Source organism: Pleurodeles waltl, chromosome 5 (genome assembly GCF_031143425.1).
Source record: "Pleurodeles waltl isolate 20211129_DDA chromosome 5, aPleWal1.hap1.20221129, whole genome shotgun sequence".
Classification (NCBI taxonomy): domain Eukaryota; kingdom Metazoa; phylum Chordata; class Amphibia; order Caudata; family Salamandridae; genus Pleurodeles; species Pleurodeles waltl.
In genome coordinates this window covers 1,829,012,433-1,829,035,297 of record NC_090444.1, presented here as the reverse complement: position 1 = coordinate 1,829,035,297, position 22,865 = coordinate 1,829,012,433, and the positions used below count along the sequence as shown (strand labels likewise).

The 22,865-nt window shown below is 48.1% G+C and overlaps 1 protein-coding gene across 1 annotated transcript in view; it reads right to left on the bottom strand.

Annotated features, from left to right (window-relative positions):
- Positions 1 to 14,708: 14,708 nt before the first annotated feature.
- Positions 14,709 to 22,865, bottom strand: part of ZFAND3 (zinc finger AN1-type containing 3) — a 451,339-nt gene continuing 443,182 nt past the window's right edge. The window contains exon 6 of the mRNA XM_069236323.1: positions 14,709 to 17,237. Coding sequence (XP_069092424.1) covers positions 17,083 to 17,237 — 155 coding nt within the window. The 3' untranslated portion in view covers positions 14,709 to 17,082. The remainder of the gene's footprint in view (positions 17,238 to 22,865) is intronic.

Sequence of the window (22,865 nt, the reverse complement as noted above, 5' to 3'; positions counted from 1 at the left end):
AGCATGTGTATCTGCAGCTACACATGCCACCGAACATATTATATTATATATATATATATATATATATACACACACACATCTTTTAGCCAGCAGCTGTTGCTCCCCCCCCGTGTGGCCACTGCTGCTGCTTGCCTCCTCACAGAGCCTTTTGGCTCTGTGTTCGAGGTGTCTGTTAGGTCTGTCTGTTTTTCCTCCTTTTCATTCTTTTGCCGTACTTTGCCTCTTTTTCCCCATTGTTTCTCTTGTTCACTCTTCTTTTCTCTCTTTCACTCTCCTTTCATTCCCTGCCGCTGCTGCCCCCCGAGGCCCCGGCCTGCCCTTGTAGCGCTTCCCACCCTCCCAGCTGACCAAATATCCCCCATCCGTTCTTAAGGGTGGCCACTGCGAGACTGCGCAGTGTGCAGGCCAAAGGCAAGCCCGTCTGCACCCATCCACGCCTGGACCACGTCCAGTGCCTCGGACCCTGGATCTTGCACCACTCATCGATACAATGCTAAGACCCTCCACGCCCTGAACCCTGGACGACGGAGCAACTGCCACTCTGCCTTCCCCAAAGACACTCACGGACCCTTCTGCTGCCACTGCCGCCTCGTTTTCAATCAAAGCTGCTAAAAGATTCCACCACAGCCTGATCAGGTCTACCAGGAAGTATGCCCTGCAGGACTGCATCAACTCCACAGAACTTTTACATGTCATCAGATAATTTGCCAAACTACAAGCCGAGACCACTGTCATCCCTCATCTCAGGAGCTCTGCGACAGACCGGCCATCTTCTTCCACAGGAAGATCAATGACATTTACGACAGTTTCGGACCCCAGCACTTGTTAAACTTATTAACTACACCCCCACCATGGACAGCCGAACCCCCTTGACTCCTGCACACCTGGACCCCCTCACGACAGACGACACCCTCTCTACCACGAGCCGCATCCACTTTGGAGCCCCTACCGACCTCTGCCCACGCTACATTTTCATTAAGGTCAGCACCGCAATCACTCCAGAACTCTGCAAGACCATCAACTGCTCCCTAGAAGCAGGGATCTACCCTGAAGACTGGAAGCACGCCTAGATTCACCCTCTTCTAAAGAAACCCACAGCCGACCCGACCGACCTCAAGAACTACCACCCCATCTCACTGCTTCCCTTTCCAGCTAAAGTCACAGAGAATGCTATCAACACTCAGCTACAACACATCGAGGACAGCAACATCCTGGACATCTCCTTATCAGGAGTCAGAACCAACCACAGCACCAAAATCACCCTGCTCGCAGCCACAGATGACATTCGCTCCATCCTCGAACAAGGACAAATAGCAGCCCTCATCGTACTCTACCTCTCAGCCACATTCGGTATCCCACCGTACGCTATGCACCAGACTCCACCCAGCAGGCATACAAGGCAAGGCTCTTCAATGTATTCACTCTTTCCTGACAGGGAGAACACAAAGCCAGGCTCCCGCACCACAGTCAGAACCCACCGACATCAGCTGTGGAGTACCCAAAGGATCATCGCTGAGCCCCACACTGTTCAATATCTACATGATACCACTCGCCCCCATTGTCAGAAAAAACAGGACAAACATTGTCTCCTACACCGATGATACCCAACTGATCCTCTCCCTGACCGAGAACCCATCAACAGCCAGGAAGAATTTCAGAGATGGGATGAAGTATTAGCCACCTGGATGAGGGAAAGCTGACTCAAGCTGAACCCAGAAAAAAGATTCAGGTCCTGGGGCCCTCACCGTCACCCTGGGATGACTTGGTGGCCCTCAACGCTTGGGAAACCCCCACCACTACGGACCACGCACGTAACCTCAGCTTCATCCTCGACTCAATGCTCACCATGACCAGGTAGGTCAACTCCGTTGCTTCCACCCCCTCAGACTCCACGAAGGATCGTCAGATGGTTATCAATGACTGTCGGAAAACCATGACACTCGCCCTCATCACAAGCAGACTTGACTACGGCAATGCCCTCTAGGCCGGGACCTCCAAGAAAAACCTGAACAAGTTACAACAGATCCAGAACGCCGCCGTCAGACTCGTCCTAGACCTCCCCCACCGAGAACACATCACAGAACACCTGAAGAATCTCCACTGGCTTACCGTTGAGAAGAGGATCAACTTCAAACTCATCCTACACACCTACAAAGCTCTCCACGACGACAGACCCAACTACCTCAACAACCGCATCAACTGGTACTCTCCTTCCAGACCCCTCCGCTCGTCTCAACAGTCTCTCACAAGCGTACCATAAATAAATAGGTCCTCGGCTGGAGGAAGATCGTTTCATACTTGGAAGCAAAAAGCTGGAACACCTTACCACCGCTTCTCAGTCACCTTCGCTGCCTCCGTTCAGGTAGGACTTCAAGACAATGCCCTTTGACTGATCTGTGGGGCCACTCCTCAGCGCCTTGATACCCTATGGATGAGTAGTGCGCTATACAAGACCGTGATTGATATACCAGTGGGAGTCTGCTAATTTGTATAGACATTGGAGTTTCTCAAATGGTATGAGCAAACCCCCCCCCCCCCGCCCCCCCCAAGTATCGCCCACCTTGATTATACCTGGGAGGTCCCACACCTGCAGCCCCTCAAGTGTTCACAAGTCAGCCAGTAAGCCAGAATCTCATAGGGATGTCTCAAGAAATGTTGTTCTCCCATCCCATTGCTTTGCTTGCCTTTTTCCAGGTCTTAATGACTGTTAGTATGTGTAATTTTCGTCAGTCGGGGTGACTAAGTCTCTCCATGCTCCCCGTGGCATGGATATAGCCCTTCTATCAGCCGTCAGAGCCAGGTCGTGTTGTCTGGCGAACTCCCAGTCATTTTCTATCTGCAACTGTGCCACCCAGTAATATAATTTTTAATCCGGCAGCACAGTTCCCCTACAGTAGGGCCCTCTCATGAGAGTAGCGACCACAATCCTCTGATGAGGGGGTGGTGGTTACAATTCCAGAGCAAGATTCCTATTACTGAACTGACTGCACCAGAGAAACTATCTGGGACTTCGTAAGGCTTGTTTTGTAACATATATAAGACTTTCGCCAAAGTTATTTTTATACAGCGCTGCTCTTCCCATCATAGACTCTGGCAACTACTTCAAGTAGGACACCTCAGCCCTGTACTCGGAAAGGAATCGCTTGGGGTCTTTAGTAAATGAAAGTTCCCAAATATTTGAATCCTTGCCAGGCCAATCGCATGGGACATGACAAGCTAGTTGGATAGCACCCAAGCCAAAAGCTGATATGCAGTCGATTTCTGCCAGTTAATGTGGACTTCTGAATAATTCCCAAAAATATGCAGTATTTTCAGGACTTTGGGAATGGGGTGCATCGGGTCGACCAAATAAAGAAAGATATCTGCATAAAATGAGATTACATCCTCCCACCCTGTGTCCCATCGAACACCCTATAGAGCATACCTTTTAACCCACTCCACCAAGGGCTGCACTGTGAATGCAAATAAAAGGGGGCAGAACAGGCATCCATGCTATGTGCCACAACTCAACTGGAATTCTCTGGACAGCGTACCGTTTACCCATACTCTGGCAACCGGGTTGGCGTATAGTAGTTGAATCCACTCCTGAAATACTGGGCTGGAAACCATCCTCAGTGATACTGTCATCAAGTATAGCCAATCAAGTGAATTGAATACCTTTTCGGTATCAAGAGATAAAATCACCATAGGTTCCTGTATTGACCTACTCTTGGCCGTTAGTCCATTTTGGTGTTGAAGATTACGATGAGTGGATCTGTGTGGCATGAAGCTGGATTAGTTCGGCACTATCAGTTTTTCAAAAACGACTGGCCAATACTTTTGCCAAGATTATGTTCAGTAGTGAGATGGGCCTATATGAGGCACAGTCCTCTTTGGCCCTCCCAGTTTTCCGCATAAGGAAAATGTTGGCCGCTTTTAAAGGATTCAGGCAGAACCCCATTAGGACCTGGCATCTTAAAGGATTTGGGCAGGAGCCCATTAGGATCTGGCGTCTTAAACAATTTTAATTGCTGTATGGCCTCTTCCAGGTTCACCCCGTCCAACTCTCAGTCCAATTCCTTCCTGTCTGACCTATTTAGACTAGGGATAGGGATGTCTCTCACCAAGTTCCAGAGTTCCAGCTGTGTAGTCCAACTTGGAGTGATATAGCTACTTCAGATGCACTGTAAAGGTTTGTGCAATATCTGATGCAGAGTGGACCACCTCCACAGTCGAGGGGGCAACTGTGTTACCCACCTCTCACCCTCGTCCCTGTGGGCCAGCCAGGCCAGCAGAACTCTGTTTGTGGACTACCTCACACAGTGTGGGTTGCTTCATTTGATGACGTGCCCTTGCCTCGTCATTTAGTATCTGTTGGTATTGTTCTCTAGCTAGCTGTATTCTATATGCAAGGTCTTTTGTTGGGTAGTGTACATATTCTCACTCCCATTGAGTCAGCTGCACTACTAACTCCTGTATAGTGTGGAGTTTGTCCTCTCCCTTAGCGAAAATTCTGGATATACATGGCTCCCTAATTAATTGCTTTAAAGGCCTCCCAGACCATCGCCCTATGGTACGGAGCCTATATTCTCGGCCAGGTAGACCTCGGTCGCCTCCATCAAGAATTCTTGTGTTTCCCAGTCCTTAATATCCCAGGGGTCTAACCTCAACACTGCCCTATGTAGTGATTTCTTAGTAAGTAGTTTAGTGCATAGTTGCGCATGGTCAGATATTCCTCGTGGTAGGAAATGTGTGTCACAATACTTGTCTCTTTAGGTCATTGGAACCAAGAGGAAATCAAGCCTTGACACTGCCTGCATTCCATTGGACATGAGTACTGTCTCTTGCCAGGGTGAGTCCCTCTCCACAAGTCTCACAGCCCCAATGCCGTCAGCGTCCCTCAAGCTGCAATCTGCCAATCCCCACTGGTTAGTTATTGTGACTCTATCAACTTCTGAGTGCATGGTCAGGTTCAGGTCTTCCCTGATGATTTACAGTGCATCTGGTGCATGTGAGATCCACCTCCCCATTCTCTCCCCTGAAGCCCAGTGGGGTGAGGATGGCAAGTACTGTCACCACCATGAGTTTAACTGTGTTCCAGTCTCACAATATGGCTACATAGCAGCCTCCAGGGCTGGTCCAAGTCTGTGCTACTGCCGGCGGAACCGACCTACACACAAAGATACCAACCCCACAAGGGCCTGAGGTAAATCCCCCAATGTGGCAGTACTTTGTACCTGCCTCCTCCAAGAAAGTCAGTAATTACCCACTAAGTGTGCTTCCTGTAACACGATCCGGTCGTGTTGGTGTAACCATTTCTGTACTATTCCCCATATGATCTTGTGACCCAGACCCTTGATGCTCCTTGTCATACAGGCCAAACCTGGTGAGCTAGATCAGACTTGTGATGTCATGCTGGTGTTGTGGGGTCACCTCCCCCTCCACCCACTGTATCAGGCATGTCACTCCTGCATCTGTAAGTGCCCTCCTCCCACATCACAGCTCTGTGCTACAGGTTAGGAACTTTTAGCTGCACCAATGCCTGACACTTACAAGAACCATTAACTTCTTGGGAATACGAAGGTCTGCAACAGTAGTGAAATCCCATTAGTTTCTGCCTCTGGCCGTAGTTGCACAATTTACGTCCTCTCCCTCCACCTGTGCATAAGTAAGCGCAGCATCTTCTCCTGATGGGTGCAGCCCAGCGAGCACCCTGCCTCAGACAATTATGGCCTTCTCGTTTGCCACACGTGGTTACCGTTTCTGTCTCCGCTGTTCCTGATGTTCCAGCGGGTGCCATCCATCCAACCAGTTGCAAGCCTCGGCAGGTGTGTTAATAAACCACGATATCCCCTCTGCTAGGATGTTCCATTTTGCTGGGCACAGCACCATGTATTTTATGTTGCGCCACCAAAATTAGCCTTTTTTTAAATGTATTTTAATTTATTTTAAGGACCTAAGGCTGGCCTGGCCTTCTTGAATGTAGTCCAGAAAGATGGTCACCATATGATTCTTAAAGTTAGGAGGCAATGCCGCCTGACCACCTGCAGGATTGTCTCCCAGACCCTGAAATTGAGGATTTGAGCAATGACAAGCCTGGGTCTCACCCACATCAATGGCAGGGCACCATGAACCTAATGTGCCCAACATCTCCTGCAAAATGCTGTGAAAGCTGGTGTCCTTGAGAAGACCCTCCACAAAGCGCTGCCTTTTCTGAGAGGCCCACGAGGCATACGTTGCTGTGCCTGGACTGATCCACATCTTCAGTCCTGGCTGCAGGCAGCAGGCAGTCTCCATAAAAGCACTAACTTCCGTTTTCAGATATTGTATGGCCTCCGAGTGATCTTTTAATGTGTGCTCTGCGGTGCCCACTCTCGCTGGCATTTTCTGGAAACCTGCCTGTATAAGATTTATGTCCAAGGTCATCGAATCAGTTTTATGTTCAAGACCGCACCTAGAGCCCCTCGCTGCCTGCAGCCGTTCCTTCAAGGGCAGGTCCCACTCTTTGGAGGTTGGCTGTGGAAAAATCCTCCCCCATATCCTCACCACTGTCTGGTGAGGCACTGGGAAAGGTGTTTCTTCAGTCTGGTGGTCGTCGACCATGATCAACGGGTGTTCTGGGTGCCCCCCTAACGCCGCACTGTCTGTGATGTGGCAGGCTTGTCACAGGCAGGCCAAAGTGGCACCTCAGGAAGTAGTCACAAGGCTAGTGTGCTTTGTTAGGCTGAGTCTGGCCTAAACAGGAGAAGTCCGAGTGCGGCCAAGAAGGCCTCCAAAGGGCCGCACCCCAGAAGGGGAAAGTCACAGTCAGATCTGGCCTCACTGTACAAGGCAAGCCTCAGGAAATCACCACTTCTCATAGTGGCTTCCAATGCCAAGGAAGCTGAATGCAGGGGCCATGGCCGCTGAGCAGGGGGCTGCTGCACTCGTCCTTTCCACCCCCGGAGTGGTGGCAAGGTACAGCCCCAGGGCACTGCTGCAGGAGTGGCTGGTCCATTTTGTCGAGGAATGGGGCCACTCGGCTCATCTCTCGTTGCCCCAGCAGCCCTCCCACTGGCTCCCTGGTGCAGACTGCTTTTCTCTCTCTGGTCTCTCTTCAAGGCGCAGGAGCCCCCACCTTGCCATAGCCGAGTCTCTGTGCCACCACTCGTTGTTCCCTCAGGTCACCGCAGGCCCACTAGAGCCAGCCACCTTCCTCCCCTGTGCCTGTCGCCTCATAGGCACATCTGGGTACCTCGGAGAGGTAGGATCTCAGCCATCACAGGCCATCATCAGCGAAAGCTTCAGCTCAGAGCGCCAGGTTCCTTCCGTGTCGTGTAACCAAGAATCGTCGTTTCTAATAGGAATATATCTTTGCTCTACAGACGTCTCTGACCACTAGACATTTTCAGTTTTTATGCAGGTGTTTCGGCTATTTTTCATGGAGCGCTTTGAAAATGATGCAGGCAGTTTTTAACTTTATCCACGCTTCTGACGTGAGAGACCCAGTATATGTTTCTTAGGAAGGAAGTGACACGGTCATATTTGTTTTGTTCCCAACATCAGTTGGCTGCTGAGTGAAGAGCGTATTTTAAGGGCTCGAAGTTAGATTTTGGAATGCCAGAGTTGAATTTCCATAATTAAACAACAAACTAAAAGAACATGAACAATTTGTCTGAAGTTCACATACAGGAGTAAAGGCTTCATTATTGTTTTTTTTTTTTGTATAGAGAACAGTGTTGATCTAGCTTCAGAAATGGTGTACACCATGTGAGAAGACACGGTGAGCTAGCTATCTAGCCAGATGTCTGCCAAGGTCACCTCCAATGCTGGTGAAGGAAAGAATCCAATTGAGTGCAGTTCCAACAACCAGCTGGCATGCCGTTCACTGTAATCAGATCCCAGCAAGAAAATACATTTAGGAGCATATTTATGGAAAGTGGCGCTGCACATAGTGCAACGCCACTTTTCTTGCACCACTTAGCAGCCCACTAACGCCACCATGTGTGCGCTGTATTTAATATACGGCACACCATGTCGGTAGTTAAGGAACTAGTGTTAGAATATTTGCCACTAGTTTGGCGCTTTGCAGGACTAGCGTCAAAAATGTTGACACTAATTCTGCTAAGCTGTAACCAATGGAAGCCTCCTTTTAAAGCCTGCTCAGAGAAATCTCTTAGATTTATTTGCGCCATTTTTTGGCCCCCTAACAGGGGAATGCCCCTTTTGCATACATTATGCTTGGTGCAGGCATAATGTACCGCAAAGGGCTACACAGTGGCACAATGCATGCATTGCGCCACTTTGTAAATATGGCGCAGCACTTTTGTTCATCTAGCACCACACTGTAAAAAAAATTACGCTAATGTGTCATTAATATGGCGCTAGGCCCTCTTAAATCTGGGGCTTAGTTTTTTTCAGTGTTTAGCTTCAATACATTTTAGGTCATCCGTTATTGAAAGACAAGAGTTTAGAGTTCCTATATTCTCAAATAATTATATTTTCAAATATAATTGAATTTCATTTCATATTTATATACTATGTTAAACCTGGAGAGATGCCACATAATATAGCAGAAACGTCAGAGCTGAAGTTACCAATTCTCTTAAGATGTTTTTAGTTTGAAAGGTAAGGTGAGAACCAGCGAAGCGCTGATGCTCATGCACTCATCAAGTGGGCATATCTGTTTTTGGTGGTCTATGCTATCAAAGACCATTGAAAATTTAAGAGAATGAGTAAGCATACATCATCTTTGAGTGATGGAATGTGGATCAAGTAGTTTCTATACTACGACCCTCGCAGAATCCCGAATGGCAAGGAGCAAGTAGGTGATGATACTGTAGAAAGGCATTTAATTGGTTGGAAACAACTTATTTATTGATCATTTTACCCAGCCAAGGAAGACGGGTGACTAGCCAGACCTTGGAGAGCACCTTAGGGATGACAAATAACCATTCAAGCAATAACACTTTAGAGAACTCTTAGCGGTACAGACATCAAAGCTATGCTGGGCTTAAAAGAAAAGCACGTAGGGCAGCATATCAGATAAACACACCTTGAAGTGTATAATGTTCATCCTCAACACACCAAGAAACAAAACTGGACAAGGTGAACTCAAGAAGGTGAAAAGGACTCAATTTGCCTTGCTCAATTTCGAAGCATGATGGTGGAGGCTCTGAAGGTCTGGATGCAGAATCTGCCCCTCTAATTGCAAGAAAAGGACCAGCCTGAGATGAAAAGTAGGGCATGGGAGCAAATATGAGTACCACACCTTCTGTAATCAGTGTGGCACGATCAAGCTCATCCGTGAACGAGTCTTGATACAGCATTCTCAGAACCATAGTAATCAAAGGAGAAATATAGGAGATGGAAGTGCCATTTCATGTAGCACCAGTCTGCCAGGGATCCTTGTAGTATGAACTGTAGGGTGAAGAACAGCAGGCAGTATGATTGGATTGCCCCATAGATTGATGATGGACTAAACCACCTGGGTGAAGATTCTACTTGTGATCACAAAGTAAGCTCCGACTGAGCTCATCTGTCCACATGTTCAGTGAATCCTCCAGATGACTCACGACAAGCCACACATTTGAGTCTAAGTATGAGACCCCCAGCTTCCACACTTGCTAGCCTGAATGGAAGAACCTTGAACTGCTGTTAAGGTGAAGGGTCAACATCCAGTCCTCCAGCTCAAGAGCCAAAAGAACCTAGGCAAGGAGAAGCATTTTGAACTTCTCTTTGCAGAGTAAGGCATCCAGAATCTGAAAGGCCAGAATGCAATGAAAGCCACCATCTTCCAAGGAAACAAGAACATTTATTAGCATGCCTGCCTGAGCTCATGCTCTGGAACTAATTCAACAACACCTTTGCTCAGCAGAGGAAGAACCTCCTAATTCAGAATGTGGCCATGCTTGCTTAAGCTGACAAAGGGAATGTAGAGATAGGAAGAGGCATATCCTGGAAGGGAATGTGTAGCCTTCTCTGACAACTGGAAGGACACAGCTGTCTATGGTAATGGACCAGCCTGGGAAGTGAAGGCACACTCCCGTCGTCGTCAGGCCACATATGCTCCCTCGAGGGTGAGTAAAAGTGGCTTGTGGTACAGGCTGGGGAGGTGGAACTACCCTCAAAGGCCTCTGGAAACTGAGAGATGGTGGGTGCATACAACTGGCTGAATAACCAGCAAAACAGCCTTTGAGGAAGAAACTGAGGCTGGGGTCACAGAATGTATCTCCATACTGAAGCTTTCTTCTTGACTGGGTGAAACGCTGTGAAGCTGAAGAGTCTCTTTTGCAGTATTTCTTTCACGATGACTCAACCTTTTCAGTGGACCAGTTTGATGAGACAGCTGTGCCTTAGAACAGTGTGTCCCAAAACATGGGTCTTGAGCAGATTTTTGGTGGGTGGCTACAGTACAGGCAATAAATAAAAATGCCTTTAAATTCTGTATTTATCATGTCACATTTGTTGTACTTCAAAGACAAACAAATGTCAGTCTGTGCCTTCTGCTGCTTTTTAGCATGGGACAGGTAATTACGAACTCCTATCACTTTGCAGTCAGGGAAAGAAAAGTAAAGTGAATTAAGTGACAATCCTTCTGGGATAAATGAAGTGTGATGTCATTTTTTCCTAATACACAACAAAATGTAAATGCGTGTAGGTGAAATGTACGCATTCAGCAGTTAGGAAAGCAAAATGAAGCACACTTTTTTGTAATTCTGAAGTGTGAGGGAAAGTTTTAGATTTTAGTAGGATCAGAACAAATCAATATGCTTTACTTGGTGATGCACAAGTAATATTCACTGAAATTCGATTTCCACACATTATCACTTGTGTGCAGTATAGTTTAATCCACCACCTCACTCTAGGTGGGTCGCAAACGTTTGTCTTACTAAAAAGTGGGGCACGGTTTTAAAAGGTTTAGGGAGCACTGCCCTAGAAGCTATTCTCTTCCTTAAAGAACTCAGAGGTGTATTCTGCATGTAAGCTTGGGTATGGGACATAAGTGTTGGACTTTAAAATGGATGACTTACTTGAAATCCTTATTTGTATCTAAAGCCATTGTCCTTTCATTGATTTTGTTACATAAAGACTCAAATTCTTCTATGCGCACCAGCAGGTGGGAGGGTCACATTAGAATCTAGAAGAGATGCAAGCGGTAAAACTATTTCTATAGGTAAGTAGCTGTCTTTTGCAACATGAAGCATTCTAGGTCCACACGGTGCGTAGACCCTCTGCAGAGGAGGGTATGAGCAGTGAAACAGGATGCCTTCATACCATCCGACCAACTTGAGCTTCTTTCCTTCAGTGTACAGCATCTAGTGAACGCATGTACAGGTGACCAAGTAGCTGCCATGCATATATCCTTAGATACAATGCCTATGTAGCTCCCTATTCCCTTTAGGAATGAGCTCTTTCCTGCGAAGAATAGCCTGGAGGAATTGTTTTTATAATCCATTGTGCCTTACTAACCACTAAGCCCTTCAAGATGTGGGACTTGCGTCATGAGAAACTTTAGTCTTTCTGATGTTTTAGTTCCCTCCATTTAGTATATTACTGCTCTCCTAACATCCAACATGTAATGCTTTTTCAGTTTCTGTAGTCTGCTGCTGGAAGAATGCAGTTAAATGTACGGACCGATTTAAAATGGAGATTTGATACAGACTTAGAATGTGTTCACACCACCAACTTATTCTTGGGAGCCTAGAAGTATTGGTTTGTGTTTGGTAAGTGCTTGCAGTTCACTACCCTACGAAGTGATGGCACGTGTTTAACGCATCTTTATGCATTCATTCAAAAGAAGATTTTATTAAATTAGCCAGAATAATAGTTAAATTCCAGTTAGGGGCTCACCATGTGGGACACATCCTCTTCACCCCTTCTAGGAATCTTTTGATAACAGCGGTTTTTTTCCATTCCAGTTGGAGGTTTGCTCCATTGCTTATAAATGTACTCGTGATGATGCATAATGTACCTCGTAGGCTAACACCGACATCAAAAACGGAATAATGTTCACTTCATTGGCCATATCCTGCTCTGATGCCTGGACAAACCACAGGGTCATTCCGCAGCAGGACACGTGGGAGTAGCTGGTTTTCTTGCTTCATTAATTCCCACCACAGTTCTTAACTTCAAGAGCTGCAACTCGGATCTTTCTAGACATTTAGCCTTTAACCTTTTGGTCCTGGGTGACGCGCCTTTCTTTGTTAATATGCTCGGAAGTAGTGGAAGTTTTTGAAATGTTGTTTACACACTGTCATTACATACGAGTACAGAGGTTGCCTGACACTAGGTAGGGGTATCAGAATCAGTACCATGCTCGATATCTACCATTTGTTGATGGCTAACGGTATCCATGTTACCAGTCGAAAAAAGTATGAAAATATCCCATCAAGGGAATACCATGAAAAATAATATATCCCCACTTTGCACCATGTCCCACATAGTTCTCATTGGGCGGTTGACGCAAGTGACCCAAGCAGTTGCTTGTGAGGCTGCGCCCCTGAGGGAATCCTGAAATTTCTGTTTCTTCATCCTCCTTTCAGTATTTCATCCTCCCTTTTCTCCACCCTTCTTGTCTTTTTCTTTCCTCCCCTGTTCATTCACCAACCATCATCCCCTTTTGCCATCCATATTTCTCTCCAGCCACTGATCGATCTTGTTTTCCATTCTTCCACCCATTCATCTTTGTCTCCATCCATTCTGTCCAGCCATCCCTGCATTTATCCACCCATCCTCCACCCTTCTCACCACCCCTCCCTCCCATCCTACTGCAAGACTTGAGTTTAAGAAACAAAGTTTTTTTTCTGCTTCCGCTGGTGTCCAATTACTCCAAACTTGCAGGTTGTTGAGATGTCCATCCAACTGTGTTTGGTGCATCTGTCAAGGTCGGTATGGGGACGCGCCCCCAGGGAGCTGGGCCCTTTGTCACAAGGCCCTGAGCCCATCTCTTCTTGCGACAACCATTAGATCATCCCAATGGTGTGACACCTACTTGGTGACCCGCTCTGGTCAGGGCTCCTACATAGTATTGTATTTAGTCTGAAAGGAATGCATGAAGCCATCAGACCCAAAATTTTCATCACCATTCCGTCAGATACTGTGACATCGGGTAAAGATAAACTTGTTCTATAGTGCTAGCTCCTACTGCTGTGCTTGACTATTTAACTACACCCAAAATATTTTAGCTGGATAGGTAAATGAAATCACATGTTCGGGTAAAGGGATTGATTAAATGGAATGAATTCCACAATACCAGCCATTTGACCAAATATGTATGGGTAAACAGATGTTCTGTCGCCTCAGAGGGGCTGCCATGTAAGCAGGATCAGAGCAAAGTTTATCAATACTATGAATTGGCAACTAGGCATCCTTGAGATCTATCATCTTAAGGTAATCACCATCTTCCAACACTTCCTGCAGTGTTGTCATCTAAAATGTGTGCTTTTACAAACTTGCTTCGAAAATGTAGGTCTAGTATTGGCCTTAAACTTTTGATTTGTTACTGCAAAAATAAAACAACAACAAAAACAGAGTATACCCCTGTGATTACCAGTACTGCTTCTCCTGCTATCCTGTGCAGTGTATAGGGGTTTCTCGTGCTGCATGCACCAGTCCACTCTTATGCTCCACACAATCAGAGTGGGTGGCTGTGGCCAATTGCATGCTCGGGGTATGTCTCTTTTTGCCACCAAGGTGGTCATGTCCACCATCCTCCTTTCCCCGCCAGTGTTTCAGAGATCCTCCAAGAGTCTTACTAGTGGACTTTGGTATCATAATACGTGAGAGGTGTGTGTTGTCAATCCATCTCCAGAAGTTGCCTATTCGGGGGGCAATGCCAAGTCATCTAATAAAAATCTGCTTCGGAGTAGTTAATGTGGGCATGCACGGGTCTCCACCTGGTCTACTTGCCAGAGGCTTTGAGGCGTGAGGTAGGAGGTATGGAAGAAGTGAATCTGTATTATTCAGAGGCAGGAGGAAATTCCCAATTCACTAGAGGCCTTATAAGCTTCTCATCAATCAATATCTTCGAAGGAGCCCTGCCAACCATCCCATTTCTATCTGAGGGGACTATGATCTGGGAAACCCCTCCCTTCCTATAGTCCCCAACCTCTGAGGTAGTACGCCCAAGTATTCAATGGCAGGCTAGCGTCCTCCAGCTCCTCGACAGAAGAGGAGGCTTACGGGGAAGACCTTGAATGCTGCAGCCATCTCTGGAGAAGCGTGGCGCGTCCTGTCCAACGGGCCCTGCACTGCTGGGACCACCCGTGAGGCCAAATCCCTAGTGCTAGCGAGCAAAGCCGCGTCCTGTTCGTACCACAGCGAGGCCCTGCGCCGAGAGGCTGCTGCGGAGGCCACGCTTCATACAGGAAGCTACCAGTTATACAGGACCACTTGGGAATTCAAAGGGGATTAAACAACTGGAAGACAAACGTTCCTTTTAAAACATATGTACCCAATATATACAAATGGATGGAGAATAAAAATGACTCCACTTTAGACCAGATCTAAAATGAGGTAAACACACGAAACAACCAGTTTCTTTTTTTGGTACCTTTTGCACTTTATTAAGAGTGTTGGGGTAAGAGCAGAGGCGGAGGTTGTGCTGGCGTTTGCTTTCCCAAGTCTGCAGCTTAATTTTACATTCCGCTGAGCTGGGGCAGGGGTTGGCAGCCTCAGCTTCCCTGGGTTACATGACTTCCTCATCAAGCCCACAACATTCAAGGTAAAAGCAAAACCGGTTCGAAGAATCAGTAATCAAGTCAAACTTTAATCAGATTGGTTTAATATTTTTTCAGCACGGGGGCTCAAGGGTTGGAGGAAAGAATAAAGTTACAAGATTATTTTTTAATATTTTTACAATGTTAAACTAAAACAGTTCTAGGCTACGTGTGTAAGTAAATCTAGAACACAAAAGGGTTAAATAAGAATATTCTTTTTCTTTAAGATACAAGAACTTAAACTTTTAACAAACTTCACAGAACAGATACTGCAAAGGAACAACTCCTTGAATTATTCTTTTATAAAGTGAATATTGTCCATAATCCACATCAAATTTTTCGTGTAGTGTTCTCTCCAGTCACCTCTAAAACTAACCGTGTGCTTGAAACGGGAGGACAAAAAGGGAAGCAACGGTTAACTCCATCACGAAGTAGAAGTGGTTTGGTGTCCATCCATGTTTATTTTTTTTGTTTAAATGGAAGAAACTGGAAAACGCTGTGATACTGTGAAGATGGCATCTAGAGTTAAAAAAAACATGTCAATTCACACGAAGGCGGTGGTAGAACATCTTTCAATTTCCTCTGCCCAGAATGGGCAGAATATTTCCTGAAAAAACACCCAAAGGTTTGAAATTCTGGCTGCTGATCTCACATGGTGAACAGAAAACAAATCAAAAAGATATTTTTTTCAATTCATAATAAAAATGCCACAGGGGCTGCACCCCACACTTCGATGCCTATGGCAGACAGCTAGTGAACTAAACATAAATAAATAAAAATTTCGAGGCCATTCACAGCAAGGGTGACATGCATTTCAAAACAAGGTGTTTGACTTCACATAACCGTAAAGTGAAAGATACAAAGGACCGTGCTAGTTTGACAGCCAATGGAACATTCTCCTGGCTCCAACTGAAACTTGGTGGCCACAGATAACTAATTACAACCCAACCCAAGGAAGCACAACCTCTTCTTGGTAAATAAGGGCATCGACTCCTTAAAAACACAACAGTTTTGAGATCAGAAACACTTCACCACTGCCTGGAAGATCTGGAGAAGATGTAATATTGCACCTTAGGATGAGACACATTTCCCCCCACCAACATGCATCAGGTGACAAACGCTCTGTTCAATGCAAGGAAATCTGGAAGGGAAGTGTTGGAAGTGTGACTGGAAGCCTCCTTGTCTGCACGATGAGCTCCTAGGAGGGAGATGTGCTTGGATTTTGCCTTGCGATCATCTTGTGTGTGGCACCTAGAGAGGGCAGGGTCTTGCTGCCGGGCTTCCAGAACCACAGATCTCAAGCAAATCCAGAAGTCCTGTAACCCGGGGGGGCCTTGTCCACTGAATCGCTACATTTGTTCTTGGAGGTCATGGGTACGGCCTTTCCTTGCAAGCTCCTGGATGCATAGACAAGACTAAATAGCCCTTTTTGACTATCCTGCAAACACTTCAGAGGTGAGGAGTAAACAGTCACGATGACAAGGGCTGCTTTTCCTGGTTGTTCCACAATACTGTTACTGATTTCAGTTTGCTACAAAAATGTCCATTTTTCCCCAGATATATATGTATACCTACAGAGAATCAATCTGCAGAATTCAGCCGTGGCTACTGTGCGGTTTATTAGCCTTATTTGACCAGAGATACCTGCACTCAGCAAAAGGCAAACACGAGCCAATCAGGGTTCCGCAGGTGGAATTTGGGGGCTACAGTGATCACAACTAATGCGAGAAATTGTACGACAGATAGAATAAAATGTAGTTGACAGGAATGGGATGGCCCAATTTGCTTTGTCTTAACAAACCATTTCCCCCATACCAACCTACGTACAATACACATGCTCTTAAGGTAGCGGCAATCCTTTGACAAGTGCAGTATTCAGTCTGATCATACAAACCCCATCAGTCACCGCTGGTAAAGGTACAAGTGACCGATAGGGTCTGGGCTCAGCAGTGGTGGCATCTTAGGTTGAACTGCAGGGGTAATAATTCAAGGCTCCCCTTTCGTGGTTAGCAAATTTGGATTTATGGCCATCACAGCAGTTTCAGCATTTCCGAATTTCCTTTTTAATGAAGTGTATTTTCGAACAGACAACGCTAGGAAAGAAAGGTCTGCTTAGATCGTATTTCATTAACTAGAAATTGAACAGTCCCAACAAAAGAAAATCCCCAACAAAACCAATGATCGAGGCTTCTGTGTAATGGTGACAAAGAAGGAAATCATTATGAGCCACAAGTGGATATAAGCCTCTTCCAAACCTTGGCGCCAGCATGGTGCGCTACTGAATGAACTCTGATTGGCTGTAGTCTGTAAGTTGCCCAGTACAGGGTGCCTGGCTGACTTCGTCCTAAATAAGGCTAACATTAGTGAACTAGGAGAAACGGCATTTGGTTGCAAGTTGTGGCACTCAGGAGCAGCCCTCCCCAATGCGCTGGCATGATCTGCCGACCTTCCGGTCCAGCTTCACCATCTTCAGGATGGCTTCCTCGCGGCCGCGGCCCATGTGGTCGAAGGTGCAGTCGTGCTGCTCTGGGAGACGGTGTAACATGCAGAAGACGTAACCTGAAAGACAGAACACACCGGGGTTAGGTACGGAGCGGACGCCGGCGCAGTAAGAGGAATGCTCATGCGCGCGCCACGCTGATGCTTCAGTGAAGCAAAAGGCAGATGGATTGCTGTAGCAAAGGGCGGCGTCCGTGATCCACCGTCCCCACATTCTCTGCTGTGATCGGAAAACCAACACGCGTATCCCCAACCTCTCAATCCTCCACAAGCAAAGTTTTTGGGGCCAGTTTCTCACCTAACCGATCAGCTCATCACTGCCCTCGACTGCACACAACAGAGAAAAATGAATAGAGGGGAAATTGACGCTCAGACGTTTTTTTAAAAAAAAATTATTAGCAGCCCCACTCCTAAAAAAACAAAAAACTGTGGACCGCCATACTAGTAGCAAACACAAAAATCATAACTCCGTTACTAACACACTTCCCTCGGAAATGAAAGTATATTTCAGAGATGGTGAAGCCTTGCCAGGATGCCAACAACTGAGGGGCGCGAAAAACCCAAAGGCTTATCAGTGAAATATCAGTGCAACGAAAAACCCAAAGGCTTATCAGCTAAATATATCAGTGCAACGAAAAACCCAAAGGCTTGTCAGTGAAATGTATCAGTGAAACGTACCTGTTAAACCTGCTGCATTTAAGAAGCACAGTAAAAAGTAGGTGTTACTTTTAACCAATTTAGTATGAAAGTTCCTAACCCTGGAGGATGGAAGGCTGCCTCCAAGCCTCCTTGATGTGTGAACTTGCGATCTGCAGATCCCTGCAACATTTCAACCGTGGCCACTGATCTCCTGAGTCCCAAAGTGCACGATTTCTGCCTTCACAGCTAGCTTATAAGCCCTAAAGAGAGGCAGCTTGGCGCCACTTGTACCGCTATGAAACCCAATAAAACTGGAGCAAGCACTACATTTTGACGCGGAATTGAAACATGACTTACGCAACACATCGCAACTGCCAGAGTGTCAGTGTTCGACCTCATTCTTAGAGCAAGTTTCCTTCGCTTCCCTTCACAAACCGAAGTCCCGATCTGCAGAGGTGCCTCAGCTGACAAGCGCCTCCGATGGACCTGGTGCCCTGCCTGGCACTGCCTCATGTGTGGAGCCTCACACCAAAGAGCAGACAACACATGGAGGTCTCCCTCCGAGCCACGCTGCGCCCTTCCATGGAGTTCTACCAGAACGCTCTGTACTGAGGCACCGGAGAAGACACAGTCAGGCAGATCTGTGGATGGCCACGGCGCACGTAGGGCGGCTTTAGGGTGGACAGCATCCTAGCGTCGCTACCCCGCCTGGTAGAAATGATCTGGAGGGGCCTCCGTACTGAGAGGGTGGTCCACCTCGCGTTTATGGCCCCCAAGGTGTGAGGAAGGAGGAGTGAGGCCAGAAGGCCTTTTAAGGGGCGACCGGACAGGTCTGGGCCTCTTTAGGTGAACAGCGCTCAAGACGGTGAGAGGTCACAGGATTTGTGCGGAGACCGGAGAACAGCAGGACATAAGCTGAGCAAAGGTGAGTTGGAAGATGTGTGTGTGTGTGTGGGGGGGGGGGGGGGGGGGGGGGGAGATTGGTGGGGTATAGGTTGGGGAGGAACTCTGCGACCAGGTCGGGGTGGTCTTAAGCGGTTGCGGGGGGGGGGGCTATAGACTCCTGGGGGAGGGTGGGGGGCGATCATCGGAGCGCATAATTTAGGTGGGTGCCTTAAAGCGCGTTGCATGGGTTTCAGGACACTGCGTGCGGCGTGGGGAACCTACTGTGGGGCTTCCGCCGGCCAGGCCAGCCACCGTCATAAAATATGAGAAAAAAAAAAAAAAAAAAACAACGAGGTAGTAGCAGCTAGGAATGTCTAATCGCAAAGCGACCGTGGAGCGAACAGCTCGCGGAAGGGCTGATCCCTTGGGGGAAAGTTACACCCCCCCCCCTTTTTTTTTTTATAAAAAATAAATAAAAAAAAAAAGATTTATAATGGTTATAACTAAAGACTTTGTAAAGACTTTCTGATACAAGGGTAGGTGGCATGCAAGCACCCCTCAATGGCAGTTATTAGAAACTGCACACAATAGTGTGTGAGTACGTGCAGTAGTAGTGCACTATATATATAAAAAAATATATATATAAATATATATATATATATATATATATATATATATATATATACACACACACACACACACGACAAAAAAACTTTTTTTTTTGCTTATATGGAGATATAATGAATTTATATATGAATTGATAGTGGCTGGTAGACCCGGGACGGGTAACGTCGGAGGGATACATGGTGCCAAGTGGAAAGGGGGGGAGGGGGGGGGGTGGGGGTTGGGCAGAGGTCACTAGAGGGCACACAGAGGAAGAGGCGTTGGTAGGTACCAAGCGGCTTGTGGACCCCGCGTCAGTTTAGCTAAGCGTGAGGAGCCAGACAACTATCAGGTCCTGCCAGCAGGCGGTTGTAAGAGAGTTACCCCGCGCGTTTTTCCCATGGAGGGAAAGAGAATAGGAAAATATAATAATGAAAAGGGCGAGCGAGTGAGTCACTAGGGCGGCGACATAAAGGCCGAGATAATGAAGTGTATTATATTAATTGCAGGCTGGAATCCTTAACCCACACACACACACATACATCAACCACGATGGAAGTCGACGGGTCGCCAGCGATTTTTTCCCCCGAGGAGAATCAGGAGGAGGTCGAGGTCTGGTCGAAATTCATGGCCATGGGTCAAGCGAAAGGGCTGGAATGGGCAAGGAAGATGGTGGCTGCACAAGGTGCCCAGCAGCAGTCGGAGGACAACGCCGCGGCTAACACGGACGAGGTGCAGCCCTCAGACTCAGGCCTCTGTCTCCGAAGAGTGAAAAGTGTTGTAGCACCCGCCAAACGGAAGCGGCCACGAGGGCCACGGCGGGGAACAAGCTCAAAGTGGCCAAAAAGGTCATAACGGACAACGTTTTACCGGAAGTCCCATCAACCTTGCTGGAGGACAGCGGACCGAGAAGAAATATGAGACAGTTTGGAGCAGGAGGTGACTGCGTCAAGTGGGGCGCCCCTCACGGCTGGGGCTCTGATCGCTGGGGCGAACCTATGAATGGAGCAGGGGCAATCTGCCCAGCCTACAGACAATGGGTCCTGTGCTCCCGCCCCAGGACCTGCGGGGCAGGGGTTGCAGGCGGGGCTGGGTAAGATGATGGAGGCGATGCACAGCTTCATGGCCTCAGCGAAGGCGCTGGCGGGCAGGGGTATGGACAAACAGGGCGCGTGTAGCAGGCGTGCATGCGCAGGGCAGGTGTGGGGCCAGGGCGAGAGCTATCCTCCGAAGAGTCAGAGCCTGGCCCCTGGGCATGGGACTGAGATTCCTGTGGGGCCCGTGACAGAGGGACTGTGGTGAGGCCCGAACCCCCCCTGTTATCTCGGAGGTCATCCCTGGCTTGGAGGGTCCCATTAGAAGTTAGAGAAAGAATATGGAACAGGGAATTCATTGATATTTTCTCCCTGCTCACATTTGCGAAAGAGGGCGCAGACATAACGGTGCCCAGCAAGGAGGTTGAGAAGCATAAATGGAAGAGGAAGGTCAAGCCTGAGGAATCAATGGACAATTGGCTTGAGGCATTCGCCATGTTGTCCACAGTGATCATGGAGAAGTTCCCAGAACAGGGACCAGCTCTATGCAAATACAACAGGGTCATATACCCGGAATGGGGGTACAGGGTGGCTGAACTACGACAGGGAATTCAGGCAAAAAATGGAGCAGGCACCCGAGATGGTGTGGGACTGCCGCGAAATTGAGCTCTGGGTGCAGTATATGGGCAGTGGCGGCAGACCAGCAACCAGTGACCCCCGTTTCGCTAGACACAAACAAGTAAGGCTGTTCTACTTTAAGCACAGCTTAGGTCCTCCTTTCGAGGGAAGCCCCCGCAGAGGGGGGGTTATCAGTATAGGTCCAGCAATAACTCATGCAGGCCATACAACGCCGGGGCATGCTCTTGGGGTCCCGCCTGCAAATTCCCTCACAGCTGCTCCAAGTGCGCCGGCTGGCACCCTGCAGCCGAATGCAACAAAGGGAGCAAGACCGATAAGCCAATGGGTACCTATGCGGGTACCAAGCAGCCCTAATGGTCCACAGTCACACCACACTACATTAGCACCTTCGCCCATAAATTTTAACGCATTGGCCCGGATCCTTAAAGGTTACCCTAGAACGGCGGAACACAAGCTTCTGTTTAAAGGTTTCAGTGAGGGCTTTAGGATACCGTATTCCGGCCCCTCAGTCTCAAGGGGAGCGAATAACTTACGCTCGGCCATGGAGGCCCAGGGAGTGGTGCAGGAGAAGTTCGAGAAAGAGCTTCAATTGGGGAGGGTGGCTGGCCCCTTCACCCAGCCACCCCTTCCAAATTGTATTGTGTCACCGCTGGGGATTGTGCCAAAGAAGGAGCAGGGCAAATATAGGTTGACCCACCATCTCTCTTTCCCCAAAGGGTCCTCAGTAAACGACTACCTCGAGGAGGGCACATGCTCAGTTTGCTATGTGTCATTTGACGAGGCCATCGACCTAGTTCGTGCTGCGGGCAGAGGTGCGCTCATGGCAAAGGCAGACATCGAGTCTGCTTTCCGCCTCCTCCCGGTCCACCCGAGCAGCTTTCACCTCCTAGGGATGCAGTGGGCTGGGCAATACTTTTATGACAAGTGCATGCCCATGGGTTGCGCGGTGTCTTGTTCTTTGTTCGAGACCTTTGCCTGTTTTTTGGAATGGGCACTGAGGGAGGGGACACCCCCGGGGAGTTCACTGCACTACCTTGACGACTTCCTCTTTATCGGCAGGGCGGGTTCCGGCGAATGCAAGGCAACCCTCAGTGCATTTGAGCACCTCAGTCAGACGCTGGGGGTGCCATTGGCCCCGGGTAAGACTCAGGGGCCAACAGACTGCTTGACTTTTTCTGGGCATTGAAATTGATTCAACGGCAGAGTTGTGCCAATTGCCGGAGGACAAGGTCTCAGCTCTGCGGGCCGACATCCAGCTGGTACTGAGCAGGGACAAGGCAACGTTAGCCACGATTCAGAGCCTCCTAGGCAGGCTCAACTTTGCAGCGAGGATCATACTAGCGGGACGAATATTTGCCAGGCAATTAGCAAGGGCGACAGCAAAGGTGAGGAAACCCCGACACATGGTGCGTCTCGGGGCTGGGCTGAAGGAAGACCTGCACATGTGGCTGTCATTTTTGGAGGAATTCAACGGTTCCTTATTGTGGCACACCGCATGGTGCACCAGTCAGCAGCTCCAGCTCGCCACCAATGCATCAGGAAGGGAGGGGCTTGGGGTCATATTAGACCGTCAGTGGTGTGCGGCTAAATGGCTTAATGAATGGGCGAGGCATGGACTCACAAAGAACATTACCGTGCTGGCAATGTTCCCAATTGTCCTCTCTATCTACCCGTGGCCACAGGTGTTAGCCAACAGGAGGATTACATTCTGGTTTGACAACATGGCAGTGGTCCAGGCCATCAATTGCCAGTCCGGGAACTGCCCAGTATTGGTAGGGCTGTTGAGGGAGCTAGTCAGAGGTTGCCTGTTGAGGAATGTGGAGTTTCGTGCAAGGGGTGAAGAATGTGGCCGCTGATGCTCTTTCTCGTTTTCAGTGGGCGAAATTCA